Source organism: Mustela nivalis (genome assembly GCF_964662115.1).
Source record: "Mustela nivalis genome assembly, chromosome: 3".
NCBI classification, from domain to species: Eukaryota; Metazoa; Chordata; class Mammalia; order Carnivora; family Mustelidae; genus Mustela; species Mustela nivalis.
Window position 1 is genome coordinate 67,316,574 of NC_139022.1, and position 16,531 is coordinate 67,333,104.

At 36.7% G+C, this 16,531-nt stretch overlaps 1 protein-coding gene across 1 annotated transcript in view; it reads right to left on the reverse strand.

Moving 5' to 3' along the window:
* The window catches only part of ADGRV1 (adhesion G protein-coupled receptor V1), a 545,909-nt gene that overhangs the window by 490,775 nt on the left and 38,603 nt on the right, over positions 1–16,531 (reverse strand). The window contains exons 4-9 of the mRNA XM_082725840.1: positions 16,326–16,421; positions 13,250–13,354; positions 10,667–10,780; positions 7,912–8,477; positions 6,879–7,149; positions 6,153–6,482 (exon numbers count right to left, since the gene is read on the reverse strand). Of these exons, the coding sequence (XP_082581966.1) occupies positions 6,153–6,482; positions 6,879–7,149; positions 7,912–8,477; positions 10,667–10,780; positions 13,250–13,354; positions 16,326–16,421 (1,482 nt within the window). The remainder of the gene's footprint in view (positions 1–6,152; positions 6,483–6,878; positions 7,150–7,911; positions 8,478–10,666; positions 10,781–13,249; positions 13,355–16,325; positions 16,422–16,531) is intronic.

Sequence of the window (16,531 nt, forward strand, 5' to 3'; positions counted from 1 at the left end):
GCCATGACACAGACCCAAAACTACAGCTGAAACACAGTAAATGCTTGTCAACTCATCCCTCTAACACAAAACGAGCTCTATAGGAATCCTGGTATATTATAAACCTTCAACATCTTAATATTCTAACTTTCCAAAATTCACCTGATCAATCCATACTGTGTTCACTTGAGGAGTACAGGAATAAATAATCATTACAGGACTGCAAAAACAATAAAGATTTTAAGCTGAAAAGCAATTCTGAACGTAGTAACACATTATGGAGTTCCCACTCTTTGGAGCCCTCTGATAGGCTTTGTAATGTGGAAACAAAGCCAATAAGTAACTACCAGAAGAGACTTGTGATTTAAATTGATTTTCCACAAACAGACAGGAGTAGTTCTGATCCCACACACAATGTCACCTTTTATGATAAATGATATATATTTTAAAGACAAAAGCAAATGCCCTTCCAAAATGTCACACATTTTGCTTTATGAATTGATAAAGAAGATGTGGTATATATATATTTAATGGACTACTATGCAGTTATCAAAAAACCCAAAATCTTGCCATTTGCAACAACATGGATGGAACTAGAGGGTATTATGCTAAGCAAAATAAGTCAATCAGAGAAAGACAACTATCGTATGATCTCTCTGATATGAGGAATTTGAGAGGCAGGGTGGAGGGTCATGGGGGAAAGGGAGGGGAAAATGAAACAAGATGGGACTGGGGAGGGAGACAAACCATAAAAGACTCTTAAGTTTCAGGAAACAAACTGAGGGCTGCTGGAGGGAAGGAGCATGGGAGGGACAGTATGGTGACTGGGTGATGGACATTGGGGAGGGTATGTGCTATGATGAGTGCTATGAATTGTGTAAGAGGGATGAATCACAGACCTGTACCCCTGAAACAAATAATACATTAAATGTTAATTTTAAAAAAAAATCACCTACAGGAGGGGTGCCTGGGTGGCTCAGTTGCTTAAGAGTCTGACTCCTGATTTCATTTCAAGTCATGATCTCAGGTTTGTGAGGTTGAGACCTGTGTCAGGCTCTGTGCTGGATATGGAACCTGCCTAAGATTCTCTCTGTCTTACTCCCTTTTCCTCCCCTCCCTTTCTAAAGATATGTAAATATTTTTAGTATTTTTTTTAAATCTAAAAGTCACATACAGGAGAAAGATACAAAAAAAAATTTGAGTCATTTGAGTAGGAGAAAAAAATTAGACTGACACATTTTGTCAAATATGGTATGTAGTAAAATAAAAAGTGTAATTCTTTAGTATACTGCATTTACTTTATAAGATAAGTAAAATGTAAAGATAAATAGTAAAAACCACATATCTGTCATTCTTTCTAAAGAAAAGAAATAGGTATACATGTAAATTTCTACTTATCTTTAAAATATTACAAAGAATAAACAAATAAAATGTACATATTATATGTATAGATAATATATATATTTAATTTATATCTATACTTAATGCATATATAAAATGTATTTAAATATAAGGTATACATTGTTTGGAGGCAAAGAGGTTTCTAAAATACTTGGTCATGCGTGAGTAAGCATGTGTCTGTGAATGAACACTCTCATTCCCATACATTCACCAAGAGCTAAACTGATAATACTATTCAAAACATCAGGGTATTTTCTAAATAAGAAACTTTCTAAAAAGAAAGGAGGAGAATAAGTAAGTCATATCTCACATTTATCAAAAAAATTAATTCTAATACAAGATTTTTGAAAAATACAAAGAAAGAAGATACAGAATGCTATGAAATGAACTGATCAAAAGGAAAATGCTAATTTTCCATGGCTTATTTCCTAGTCCCTAAGCCTTTTTGTCTGGGTTCCTTAAGCATCTGCTAAATCAAACTGCCCCATTCATAGAGTCGTTCTTTGCTTTCAGACAGTTTGCAACTGGGACAGCACATTAGCAAACCCCAAGTCTGCCAAAAGTTGTATCTCAGACTAATGTATTTAGCCGAGAGGGTAAGGGAAGAACGAGGAGCTCATGTCTCAGATTCTCTTTTCTTCAGTTTCATTCAACTTTCCATGCAGAATCTGATGCCTCCTATTCTTGAGCTGCTCATCCATTATGTACTATACAAACTACATAACATTCTAATTTCAACCAGCCTTCCAGAACCTACAGCTGTTTTGAACCTCAAGGAATTGTGTTGGTGACTAATAGTGTCTTTTTTTTTTTTTTCTTAACTGTTAAATTAACTGTCTGTACTCTAAGACCTTTTGTTTTTGTAACTGAATACAGAGAGCTAAAAAGAAACGGGTCTGGAATTAGTGGTGCAAACAGATTTCTAAACCGGCATCACCAAAATTCAGACACTACATACTTCTTTAAGTTTTCCCTGACTTTTCAAGTAGCATCAAGAATAAATTCTGCCATGCTCATATACAGTGCTGAAAATAGCTCGGATAATATCTGATCCATAGATGGTCCTCAATAAACTTTTGTTGACAAAGAGATTCTCTGCAGCTACTTGGATAGATGTACTAGATATTTTCAAAAGAGTAAAAACTTGATAGAAAGGTTACTAATATTGGCACAGATATAGGGGGTCTGTATGCACAGTAAAAACGGGTCTTGAGGCAGCATGAGAAAAGAAATCACAGAGCCAAAATGGGAACAGAAAAATTCTCCAAAACTCAAAATCAACAATTACACTCATCTCATATCACTGCAATAACTACAAGAATGCCAGGATGCCTAGGCCTCCATGAAACTAAAAGCAACTGTGTAAAATCTTTGCTTTATTTCACTTGGGTTCATAATTTGGTTCTCATGTCACTTGTGCCTATGCAAGACTGGAGACACACAGAAGGGAGAACTGAAAACTGATATACCTTAAACATATGTTATGAATTTAAATATTTGTGCTCCCCCAGAATTCACACATCCCCTGGGTAATGGCACATGGAGATAACTGGGTCATGAGGCCAGACCCCCATGATGCAAATGATGCCCTTATATGAAGAGACACCAAAGAGCTTGTTTCCTGTCTCTCTCCACTATGGGAGGACACAGCAATAAGACATCAGTCTGCAAACCAGGAAGAGAGCTCTCAACAGACACTCCTCATGCCAGCACCCCGATCTCGGACTTACCAGCCTCCCGCACTGTGAGAAATAAAGGTCTGTTGTGCAAGTCACCAGCCTATGGTATTCTTTTTAGCAACCTGAACTAAGACAATATACATCAATGACAGTGCTCTGAATACAGAGGACAAGGACAGCAGAAAAGGCAAAGCACAGCATTGATGCCAAAAATAAAAACAAAAACTCCATCAAATTCTGAAATTCCTTATAACAAGTTATTTTCTCCCAGGGATTCTTGAAAACTGCTAAGTTTGGGAAATGCTGCCCTCAATGCAAACTGGTGAAATTAGTTATGCACTTTCATGTATTATTAGGCCTTATCTTAAAACATTATGACCTCTTTTTTATAAGGCCAAATGTATACCTTTTTAAAAAAATTTCTAAATATATTTTCACATGTGTTCTGATAGCAGCATTCTAGTCCCTTTAATTTCTTGCTCAACATGGCCAGGGCCACGGACACCACCACATGCTCAACTTCACTTCACAGATGTGGATGCCCCATCTGGCCACTCATGTCACAAAAGCATCCCACAAGCCACAGGGGAAGCAGACACCACTGTGTTCAAGGCCATGTTCTCTTCACCCATCACTCCAAGAGAAATTCAGGGGTCCTCCAATATGGGTTATCCTTGTAGACAGAAGTATGCATCACATCATACCTTCCCCATTTTGAGGCAACACAAATTACCAATAAAAAAATAACAAAAGATGAAGAGGGGGACTGCATAGCTCATACATTAAGCATCTGCCTTCGGCTCAGGTCATGATCCCAGGGTCTTGGGACTGAGCCTCGCATCGAGTTCCCTGCTCAACGGGAAAGCTGTTTCTCCCTCTCCTACTCCCCCTGGCTTATATTCCCTCTCTCACAGACTCTCGGTCAAATAAATAAATAAAGTCTTTTAAAAAAACAAAACTAACAAACAAAAAAAGATGAAGAACAGAATCTCCTAACATTAAGTGGCATAACCTTTGGAAACAATGGCAAAATGTCTTCTTGTGGGTACACATGTTACAAAGAGGTATCCTCTACATACTGATAAATCTTCTATCTCCATAATAGGTCACCTTCTAGACTCCTCTACTTGGAGTCCTCAAAAAATATACAAATGGTACAAGCATGAGCAATGTCCCAGGTGAAAACATACCAAAAAAGACAAGAGTTTTCAGAATGAAAGGGCCTACCCCATCAAGCACCAAGCAAAGTAGGAAACAGTTCTGTGGAATTCAAAACACTAAGAAGATTAATAATTAAAAAAAAAAAAAAGCTCTCAGGGTTAACAAGCAAGTTACCTAAAAAAGTAAATAATGTCTTTCCCCTAAAATTTCTCATCAGCAACTGTGCTATAGAACAATACCCTCCAAATTCTGAAGAAAAAAGGTATTTACTTTTATTTTTAGAGGGGGGCGGGAGGGAGAGAGAGAATCTCAAGCAGGCTCCACACCCAGTGCACAGTCCAATGCAGAGCTCAATCCCACAATCCTGAGATCACGGCCTAGGCCGAAATTGAGAGTCAGACGCTTAACCAACTGAACCATCCAGGCACCCTGAAAAAATCATTTTAATCTAAAAATTTCTACCAAGCCAAACTATCAATGTGAGTTTGAAGTTTTGTTTTTAGCTTTTCAAAGACTCAAAAAGTTTACTTTACATCTTCCTTTTCTGCACATGTATTTGAGGAAGACATTACAACAAAAACCAAACACAATCCAAGAAAGAAAAAGCAAGAGATAAGAAAATTCGGGAGCTCAGTAGAAACCATGCCAAGTAGCAGGTGTGAAGCAAGCATAGAAAGCAGTTAGTACGGCTAACTCACCATCCAACATGTATAAGAAAACTGGAAGCTAGAATGTGGTGAGGATGGCATATAGAAAGGGAGCAGTCAGAAACACTACAGAAAGCAGTAAAAACCATAAAACAAAGTCTAGGCAAAAATATGAGACCAATTTAAATGTGCAGGATTCGAAAAATTAATTGAATATGAGACTTCATTTGATACATATTTCGGTTAGAGAAATATGTAGAGATAAAGATTATAAACTCTTTATCAACCCATTCACACTATTTGTATTTCTATTAAATTTATTTACATAACCAAAATTTGATACGCATCCTTTATTGCTTTCTAATTTTCAGAATCAACCAATAACAAACGCATGGAAAACAAAACCACACTATCATAAGTGCAGATTCTTTTAAATTTTGGCAATAAAAATAATGTTTTGGTTAATAAAAGGTAAGAGATAAGAAAGACAAAGTGGAAGAATATGTTATAGGGCCCTAACTTCTTTTTATTTTTTTTAAAGATTTTATTTATTTATTTGACAGAGATCACAAGTAGGCAGAGAGGCAGGCCGGGGGGTGGGGGGGGGGGGCGGTGGAAGCAGGCTCCCTGCTAAGCAGAGATCCCGATGCGATGCGGGGCTTGATCCCAGAACCCTGGAATCATGACCTGAGCTGAAGGCAGAGGCTTTGACGCACTGAGCCACCCAGGCACTCCCCTAACTTCTTTTTATTAAGTAGATGAGAATCCAGAGATTCTATCTATAGTTAATAGACAAACAGATTTTTTTAGTATGTTATTTTAAAAATCTACACAATTTTTCTCATATTGCTTTATTTCTGAAATGCCTCCCCTGCAGTATCCATCATGAAAAACAGTATTTATCCTATAAATCCCATTCCTATATTTTCCTAAATCAACTCAAAAGAATGGTGGATCTCTTTCTCCTTCTCTCTCTCAATCTCTCCCCTACCTGCCCTCCTCCATTAACAATCTGTGTTACTCCATTTTGTCATCTGTTATTTTCTGACCTGCATTTCAAGTCAGTATACTTTTATTAAAGTATTAACTTTAGTAGGAACCTTGTTTTCTTCATCCTTATATGGCTTAGGAGCAGACACTCTCTCCTTGGACGCCCTCAACAAATTGTAGTAACTAATGGTAGCATCCAAACCATCAATGTGGCAAGATAAGGGTAGTTAACTCTCTCACACAGACAAATACATTTGCAGTTGAACCAAAGTTGAAATTGTTCTAATTACAGTACCTTTACTAGAAAGTGGGCCCCATTCTGAAGGAATGCATCATTTCTTATTGGTAGTTTTGTGGTGACTTGGATTTTTTGTTCTGGAAAAATGAGGTTATTTCTCCTGGACATATTTAAGATGCCATCTTTTGCTCGCAAAGGGTCCACAGCTCCAGCAGGAATATAAAGGGCAGAATAAAGCATCTTTACATCTCCTTTAGTTCCTCCTCCTCTTCTAAAACTCAGGAATAAATATCGTTCACCTGGGCTGCTTTCAATCTTCTGGTTTTCCATAGGAAAAAATGTTATTAGGCCATAAACATCATCACTATCCTGAATGTAGAACAAAAGCTGCAGATAAGGAAATAAAATATTAATGTATTAATGTGTAGAATTCTCACATCTGAGAGGACCAAACTATTGATTTTCTAAGCTATTCTGATTTTTAATAATTATTTACACATCATGTCTAAAGATGATCACTTTTTACATGTAATAAATTAAAAGATGAATCAAAAACCAATCTGGCAACTTTCCTAATTTATTGTTTGTGGAATTTTTTTGAAGAGTAAATTTTTCATTTACGGAAAAGACCACCTTGAGTAATGGAAACATACATCATTTCTAAAAACAAGTGTTCTTCCTGTTGCACCCACCTAGACATAAAAGTAATACATGTGATCAAATTCTTTGGCTCTTCAGTAACACAGAAACATTCACACAAGTAAAGCAGAACAACTGATCTACCTCTGCTGGTTCGCTCACTTCTGCACCTCCTCGTACTGTATGAGGCAGAATCCGAAGTAGATAAGCTTCTGCTTCTTCTGGAAGATCATCATTAACAATAGTAAGAGGAATTGATGCCAACATCTGCCCTTGTGCAAAATGGAGAACTCCGGAACTTGGTCTGATATCTGCTGTTACTGGTGAGGGATCACTGCTATTCCGTGTCAGTTCCCAGTTCACAGAAATATTCCCATGGGTGCCACCATTTCTAACCACTGTAATTTCTTCAAATCTAGAATTTTATAATAAATACATATGGTCACATATTATACTTATTTCCCTTAGCTGGGCTTTTTCTTTTTCTTTTTAAGATTTCATTTATTTATTTGACAGAGAGAGAGATCACAAGTAGGCAGAGAGGCAGAAAAAGAGGGGGAAGCAGGCTCAGCAGATGGGGGGCTCGATCCCAGGACCCTGAGATCATGATCGGAGCTGAAGAAAAAGGCTTAACACACTGTGTCGGCCAGGTGTCCCCCCTTAGCAAGGCTTTTTTCAACGTCAAACTGGCCATCAGATTTTGGTAAAAGCAGAATCCATATCATAGAGAACGAATGGCTGTTTTTAATATGAAGGGGTAGATACGTAAATGTGTCCTGGGAACCTACTGCAGTATGAATTCACTTGCATTTTTTTTTATTTATTTATTTATTTATAACGATTTTATTTATTTATTTGACAGAGATCATAGGTAGGCAGAGAGGCAGGCAGAGGCAAAGAGAGAGAGGCAGGTACCCCACTGAGAAAGGAGCCCGATGAGGGACTCTATCCCAGGGACCTGGAATCATGACCTGAGCCGAAGGCAGCTGCTTAACCAACTGAGCCACCCAGGCGTCCCTCACTTGCATATTTAAATCACTCTGAAAATAAGAGAGAAAACAGCAAAACCACGGTGGAAGAAGTGACACAGTTCGACACTATGTCCAATGGCACAAGTACTGAATCACGGAATAATATATTAAAATAATCGTAGTAACAGGTTTAAAATAAACCATACCTTGATGTTGTATCTTCATCAATTACAACTGTCCTTTCAAACAAGATACTGTTGAATGACAGGACTCCATAAGGTTTGTCATTTGGCTTAATGGTGATTTGCACAATAGAAGGGGGTAATAGCACAGCATCTCCCTGCAAGGTATCTTTTAGTAATACAACATGAAATGATTCTGCAATCTCTGGAATGGTGTCATCAACTATCTGAAATTTCAGGTGTGATTCATGAGTAAAAGGTGGAAAAAAAATAGTTGGCGTTGGCTGAAGATCAATGAAGTCTAAATTTTCCTGGGCATGTGCTGTTGAATTCCCAGTTATAATAACGTAACTGATTGAAACCTCATATTCGTCAGATCCAATCAGATGCCCATTGTCATCTTTTCCACGAACCACTGGAATTAGGAGTATGTGGTCTTCCTCAGGGACCAAATAAATATTCTGAACGAATCTCACGGGACTATCATTTTTCTTAATGATTATTTCAACTGAGCTCCTAGAGGTGTTGATCTCAGCTCCTCCTTCTACACTTTTCAGTTGAATCAAAAATATTTCATCATTTTCTGGTACCTGTCAATAAATATAAACAACAGCAAAGATATCAATAGCCAAAACATCTGCAAAGAAACGAGAGTATACAAAGTTGCTATGCTTCAGTACAAAGAAACAAAAACATGTTAACTGAAGGGAGTAGAAAAGCTTGTTTAAAATCTACATATTAATATATCTTCCAAAGTTACATAACATAATGTATTTTAGACAGGGAAGGAAAAGTTCATAAAGCAATGGTATGGACAGGTATGAAAATATAGGTATAATGTCTTCCAACCTTGATCAATCTTTAACACTAATGATTTGACAGTAAGACTAGGCATAAAATTTTACTAGTTTTATCAAACTGGTAGAGTCAGAAGTAGCATGATAGTAATCTAATAATAATATGTAAGAATATCTAAGAATCTGGGATAATATTATAGACATATAATATCTAAGAATATGGAAAACTTTAAACATCACATGCAAATAATTTTCAACATGTGAATTATTCTTGCTTTTCTCTAAATGATTTCTAATTCAAGAAGTAAACATATACCAATCATACGATTTCCAAAATACACATCATGCCTCTGGAGAACAAGCTATAAGAGTCACTCTCAGGGAAATGTTGACCTTGTTAGAGTGAAACTTTTTTTTTTTTTTTTTTTTTTTTTTTGGCAGCTGCACAGAAATCCTAGGGATAATCTTCACTATGCTGTTTAGATAAATTCTGTTTTATGAAAAAAAGGGAAAAAAGAAATCTTTTTACTTCCATCAATAGCAATACAAAAGGTAAGGCTAATTATCTAAAAAAAAAAATGCTGTGATTTGATTGGTGATCTTTTTACTGCCCAATTTTACTGAGGAATAATTGACAAATATAACTAACATATTTTAAATGTATACATGATAGTTTGATATACATATACATTTTGAAATAACTGCAGAGATCCAGAGAATTAACACAATCATCACCTCACACAGTGATTCTTTTTGTGTGAGTGACTGAACACTTAATGATCTACTCTCAGCAACTTTCAAGTATACAGTACTGTATTATTAACAGCGGGCACCATGATGTACATTAGATGCTCAGAGGGTGATCTTTTAAGTTTCTAAGTAAAATGAATAATTAATCATTGCCCCAAATTATAACCTTTTCAAGGATCTAAAAACAAAAGGTTTTTACTAGCATAAAGAACCAGAAGAACTAGAGTCATCAATGCTACCTATTATTTCATTTTTTTCCAAGAGAAACAATTTCTTTTTTTTTTTTTAATTTTATTTATTTATTTGTCAGACAGAGATCACAAGTAGGCAGAGAGGCAGGCAGAGAGAGAGGAAGGGAAGCAGGCTCCCTGCTGAGCAGAGAGCCAGATGCGGGGCTCAATCCCAGAACCCTGAGATCATGACCTGAGCCAAAGGCAGAGGCTTTAACCCACTGAGCCACCCAGGCGCCCCCAAGAGAAACAATTTCTAATGTCTTCTAAATCATTTTTATTCTCGAGGTTTTTTGTGATTTGATTTCATGATTTTTTTTTTTTTGTAGCAAGGTAAGGGATAAAATTCCCAGCTATTTCATTCTCTGTTTCTGACAATATTAAGATTGTTTTATTAAAAGTTACATTTTCTCTTATTTAGCTCACAAGAGATATCCTTGCACATTATTGTTTAAATCCCTTCCCTTCTTAGTTGAGTTAGCTGTGTCACATATCCCCATCCTTGGTAACTTCAATATGAAATGTAAAAATTAAAACTAAAGTCTTCCCATGAATGTGAACATTTAAAATATCCAAACAAAAGAATATCAATTACAGTAGAATCTTCTTTGTTTCCATAGTAAAATACTTATGCTGTGTAGGTAGTACTGTAACTGTTCAAAACTGAAATCACCAACAAAAATCAATCACCAGGGTTTACAAAATGCTTAAGTTTCTGTAATACATGTGGTTGCCGGTTATATTCAGGTTTATCAGCTTTTAGATATACAATTTTATGTGAGATAAATTAGGTAAATATTAATCAGGTATACTCCAAAATGGCTTTTGTATCTAAAGTATACACTAACTAGTTAGTACAATACACTAACCTTACATAGGACTATGTTCTTGAGTAATTTCAAATAGTGAACACAGTTTAATGCTTGACATAATGTACTCCAACATATCTTTACTACAGGCAGAGTCCCTGTCCCATTGAAGCATTTAACAGTAGTATCTCACCTCATCATCGAGTACTGTCAAATTATAAACGACTGTAGCTCTGCCAGGGGGAAAGGTGATATTTCCTTTAACTGGGCTCAAATCTTCCTCAGGTGAATTTGGGCCACCCTCTACCTGCAAAGAAACACACAGTGTCATTGATAAACACAAAATATTTCACAAGAGTAAGAAAGCATTACTATGATTCAGACCGACAAAAATCAAAAATCCACTTAAAAATGTTTTGAGAGAAGAATTATAGAAAACTGTACATAAGTCTGCCCTTCTAATTAATAGTCCAGGAGTATAATACAGTTATAGATGTTGACTACAATCACATTAAACTACATGGTTTCTAAGCACTTTTTCTTTTTTTCTCAGGCATTAAAGTAAATCTGAGAAAAAAAAAACATAGATTTTCTTGACAGGTACGTATTCAAAATTGTTAAATTCTCTTAAGTAACAGAATCAAATGGCAGTACCAGCACTGACTGTATAACGTTGAGCAAGATATTAAATAACCCCAAGGGATACCTGGGTGGTTTAGTCACTTAAGCTTCTGCCTTTGGCTCAGGTCATGATCTCAGGATCCTGGGATTCAGTCCTGCACTGGGCTCCTTGCTCAGTGAGGAATCTGCTTCTCCCTCACCCTCTGCCTGCCACTGTCACCACCCCCTATCCCCGACCTGTGTGCGGGCATGCGCGCTCTCTCTCTCTCTCATCTTTAAAATAGGCATAATACTATCCACTTCACAGGCTAGATGTGAAGACGTAATAAGACCATTCTTTTTTTTTTTTAATTAATTTTTTATTTTTTATAAACATATATTTTTATCCCCAGGGGTACAGGTCTGTGAATCACCAGGTTTACACACTTCACAGCACTCACCAAAGCACATACCCTCCCCAATGTCCATAATCCCACCCCCTTCTCCCAAACCCCCTCCCCCCAGCAACCCTCAGTTTGTTTTGTGAGATTAAGAGTCACTTATGGTTTGTCTCCCTCCCAATCCCATCTTGTTTCATTTATTCTTCTCCTACCCACTTAAGCCCCCATGTTGCATCACCATTCTTTTTGAAAAGTGCTTATTAAGTACTCTGTGCCTGATCTCTGTTACACGCTAAGGATATAGCAGTGAATAGGCAAAGTCCCTACCCGTAAGAACCTACATTTAATGAAAGGAAAAAATGATAAATAAAGGTGTATTTTTCAGACGATGGTAAGTATTATGGAGAAGAAATTAAGAAGGGCACAAGGGAGACAAAGTTCTGGGAAGAGATGTGGTTCTTATATGTAGTGAGAATCAATGTAAGGCACTTAGAACAGTAAATGGCAACATTAAGTGCTCAGCAAATACTAGTTGTAATTATTTCAACAAAACAAAGGCTCAAGACTCAAGAAAGTAATTTCAGACATCCATAAAGCAACGTTCAAAATTTGCAATTTTGCCTTATCCTTTCTACAACCAATTCTTTTCCCAATTTTTCCCACATTTGTTATTAGATACATTTTCAAAAATGTACTATCTACGACTACTGCATATTAAATTAGTGCTACTATGTTGTTCACACATTATTCTCTTATGGCATTTTATTTTTTGATGTAATTAACATAACCATCATATATTGCAGGTCTCTGTGAGCACAAGAAGAACTCTACTATGTTTCAGAATTAGGTTATATAAATCCAACTATCCATTTTATTGATATTGCTATTAATAGTTAAAATAGAAACTGGTAAGATAGAAATTAATGCTGTAATATTTGAAAACAGCATAAGAACATGTTCTAGATATTATAAGGCACAAAAATTAGTTGAAGATTTGAATATGTATCTCATAAAATAGCAATATGGTGACGCATTGGTGTGCCTGTGGTCAGTAAGCAATCGAATGGAATGGTGACAGGTAGCACCCTAAGAAACCTGCCTCACCCTCAACCTATCTGAGTCAAGTCAAATGCTGTAACACCTATGGACCACCATGGTGGAGTCTGACTGCTCTTAACAGCATCCATTAAAAATATTTTTTTAAATGGGGAAAACGCAAAATGGGGGAAGACTAAACATCAAATAATCAAATAATTTTACATAAGCCTAAGTAACCCATGGGTATTTTTAAAATTTACATCCTTGAAAAGGTTTACCATAAAGGTTTAATGAATTTTTTAGAATTAACATTATTATTATTTTGTGGTTTATTATTACCAACCAGTATATAAAATGATACATTGTGTTTCATGGTAGCATAGTACATGCAAGCAACAACAAAAAAAATCTTTTATTAACTATGAAATCTATCAGATAATAAAAGTATTTACTATTATTTCAGTTTGTTAAGGGTCATGCTTATTATACAAAGGACCTTGACTTATAACTTAATTATATGTATATATATATTATATATAACACATATAAGTTATTATATATATTATAATAATATTATATATATTATATATAATATTGTTATATATAATAACAATAAGTTATTATATATATTATATATAACACATATATAATATATATAATAACTTAATTTATAAGTTAAAAGTTACAGCCACCTGATGTGAACTCTGATGTTTAAAGTGATTTCAGACTAAACTTACCTCAAAAGTCACAGTAACCATTCCATAAGTTCCTTTTTCTCTGATGAGAGTAAGAGGCACAGATTCATTTCTGCCCCTGGGCTCACTCACTGTGATTGAAAAAGGCTAGTGGAAACAGCAAAGACAGGCACTTATATCAGCCAGAGGTAGAGGTGGTACAAACTGTTAACCTTAGAAATACTAAATTTACATAGACAAATTAATCCACATCATACCCTAAGAATGTGATATGCCCTAGCATTAATTAGTTGTAGTTAATATAAATGCTTGAAAAGTTAAAAATAATAGTGTAAAGGGAACATAAAACCTGGTCAAGCAAAAGATGCAAGTTCTTGTCCTGATTCTACCATCAGCTAGCTATTCTGCTGAAAGATCTTAAAGGTTATTTAGTGAAAGATGAGAAACTCAGGGCGCCTGGGTGGCTCAGTGGGTTAAGCCGCTGCCTTCGGCTCAGGTCATGATCTCAGAGTCCTGGGATCGAGTCCCGCATCAGGCTCACTGCTCAGCAGAGAGCCTGCTTCCCTCTCTCTCTCTGCCTGCCTCTCCATCTACTTGTGATTTCTCTCTGTCAAATAAATAAATAAAATCTTTAAAAAAAAAAAAATTAAAAAATAAAAAAAAAAGATGAGAAACTCAAATGCTCACAGGGACCCGGGATGTCAAAAAACCAAGCTGCATCTCCCCCTGAGAGTAGCGGATTGTGACCACCCAGGGGCAGCACCACCAACAGGCCTTACTCCTAACCACTATGCCCTTCTCATTGGCCAACCTGCCAGTGAAAAGAAGAGGACTGCTAATGATTTTCAGGACATGACCACTGGGGGAAAGAAGCCAGGGCTTCAAATGTTAAAACACGCTGGCTTGGGTGCCTGAAACCGGGCCTAGAAGAGGAGGAAGCGGGAAGCAGCCAGGTGCATGCTTTCTAGGGCAGTAGTGTCCATCTCTCCTGGTAACCCCAAGCCTCAGTGTCCCCATCCATAAACGGGGATCAGAATATCTGTCCCAAAGACATCAAGTATCATCAGTGCTCTCTTCATCATCAACAAAATCATTATCCAGGCCAGGAACTGAAGCCAGCCTATTTAGCAACTACTGTGACCTCAATAGTTTACTTTGTTTCATTTTAACCTTATGGGGCAGGTGCCCAGTCGGGGGCTCCCTGGCAGCACAGCAACCACAACAGTCAGGGACCTGCCACCAATGCTAGAGACTGGGATTCATTCCCAGAGGTTAAGAGGTACTATGTCAAGAAAAAAGGGGGGTGAGGAGGGAAGGAGGGAGGTAGGGAGGGAGAAAGGAGGGAGGGAGAAAAGAAACCTTTAAACAAGTCAGTATGAGGTTGGGGATGATAAATTGGGAGTGAATATAAAAGAAAGACAGTAAGGAGAAAAATTAAGCAATTAAGAGAGCCTGCTTCATAATTAACTAGTAATTCCCTATCATTTAAATAGAACTGACTGATTAATTAATTTAATTAATTTTGTAAATGACAATATAATGGAGGTCACAAAATGTCTACTATATTGACATTATCCACATCTTTTTTTAATAAAGATACTGCAATTAAAAGATCATATTTATCTATAGCTTGCCTTGTTACAGAGATAATTTAAGGTAAGAAAATGACATACAATGCACCAATTGTAGCAGCAATCTAAATTGGAAAATAAATAAAAAGCTGTGGAGTATCATCATCTTTTAGTAATGATAATTAGTAACATGATTCAAAAAGCCTCAGTATCAGGAAGGTCCTTGTAGTCTAAATCTTAGTGGCAAAATCCAATTGTATCCAAGATAAATTTTGTTTTAAGAGGTGGAAACACGGGCACCTGGGTGGTTCAGCTGTTAAGCATCTGCCCTCAGCTCAGATCATGATCCCAGGGTTCTGGGATGGAGCCCCACATCAGGCTCCCTGCCCAACAGGAAGCCTGCTTCTCCCTCTCCCACTCCCCCTGCTTGCATTCCATCTCTTGCTGTCTCTCTCTCTCTCTCGATCTCTCTCTCTGTCAAATAAATAAATAAATAAAATCTTAAAAAAAAAAATGGCTGCATCATTAAAAAAAAAAAAAAAAAAAGAGCTGGAAACAATTTCTTTCAAGGGGGAACCTGTCTTGTGTACTTCTTTCGAAAGATAAAACTCTCTGAACAGAGGACACACAAGAATTCAGTGATCAAGAGAAAAGAATGAACTGCTGAGCAAAACTGAGGAGATGATGAGGAGTTTTAACCTTTAAGAAATATGAGTAAGTGGGGAAAAAAAAATCTCAGAGTAGGGACTGACAACAGAATTTTTAAGAACTATCATGTCTTCATTCTATTCAATTCTGAGTTGACTATAGGTTTTTCCAGTACTCTTCCAGTAAATTTTTCTCATCTCCAACCTTCAGAGAAGGAGGACAAACAGTATTTTCTTTCAGTGGCAACTGAGAAAATCAAGCAAAAGGAACTAGATTACAACATCTGCTACAGCCTTAATGTTTGTGCCCCTCCTCCCCCCACCCCAAAGTCATGTTCAAATCCTGGGCAGTGGGGCCTTTAGGAGATGATTAGGTCACGAGGGCAAAGCTATTCTGAATGGGACTAGTGCCCTTATCAGAGAGACCTCCCACAGCTCCTCTGCCCCCTCCTGCCCTTTGAAAGCAGCACACTAAGACATCTAGGAAGCAGGCCTTCACCAGACACGGATCTCAGATGTCTCTGCCTCCAGAACTGGGAGAAATTGTTCCTTTTGTTTTTAAGACACCAGTCTACAGAATTCTGTCACAGCAGACAGAACAGACTAAGACAACATCCAAGTTAGAGACCAGCAAAGGAGGCAACGAATGAGTCAGATGGGAATGATAAGCAGGAGATTAGGACAAGAGATGGCCATGATCCTACAGGCCTCCTCAAGCTGAAGAAATCTTAGGTAGAACAAATGAACAGTCTACAAAATGTGGGACATGGATGAAGTTCGAGAATATTTTATTTAAATATCAAATGGTAGGATGCTACCAGGTAACATCATGAAAAATAACAAAAAAAAATTAATAACTATTATCTAGCAACCACAAGATTAATCAAATTGCAACCATACCATATTAAATGAAATAATTCCAAATGCATTGTCATTTGATAATATTGTCACAGTCACAGTCCTTGGCCATCCAAGTTTGACATTTGCTGAAGGTTTCTAAAATAAAAGCCCAAGAATAAGTTAATAAAAATAAAAGGAACAGTGAAACATTTTAATAGTTTCTGTCTTTGCATAATTGTTCAGAATATGAATAAAAATACACTTTT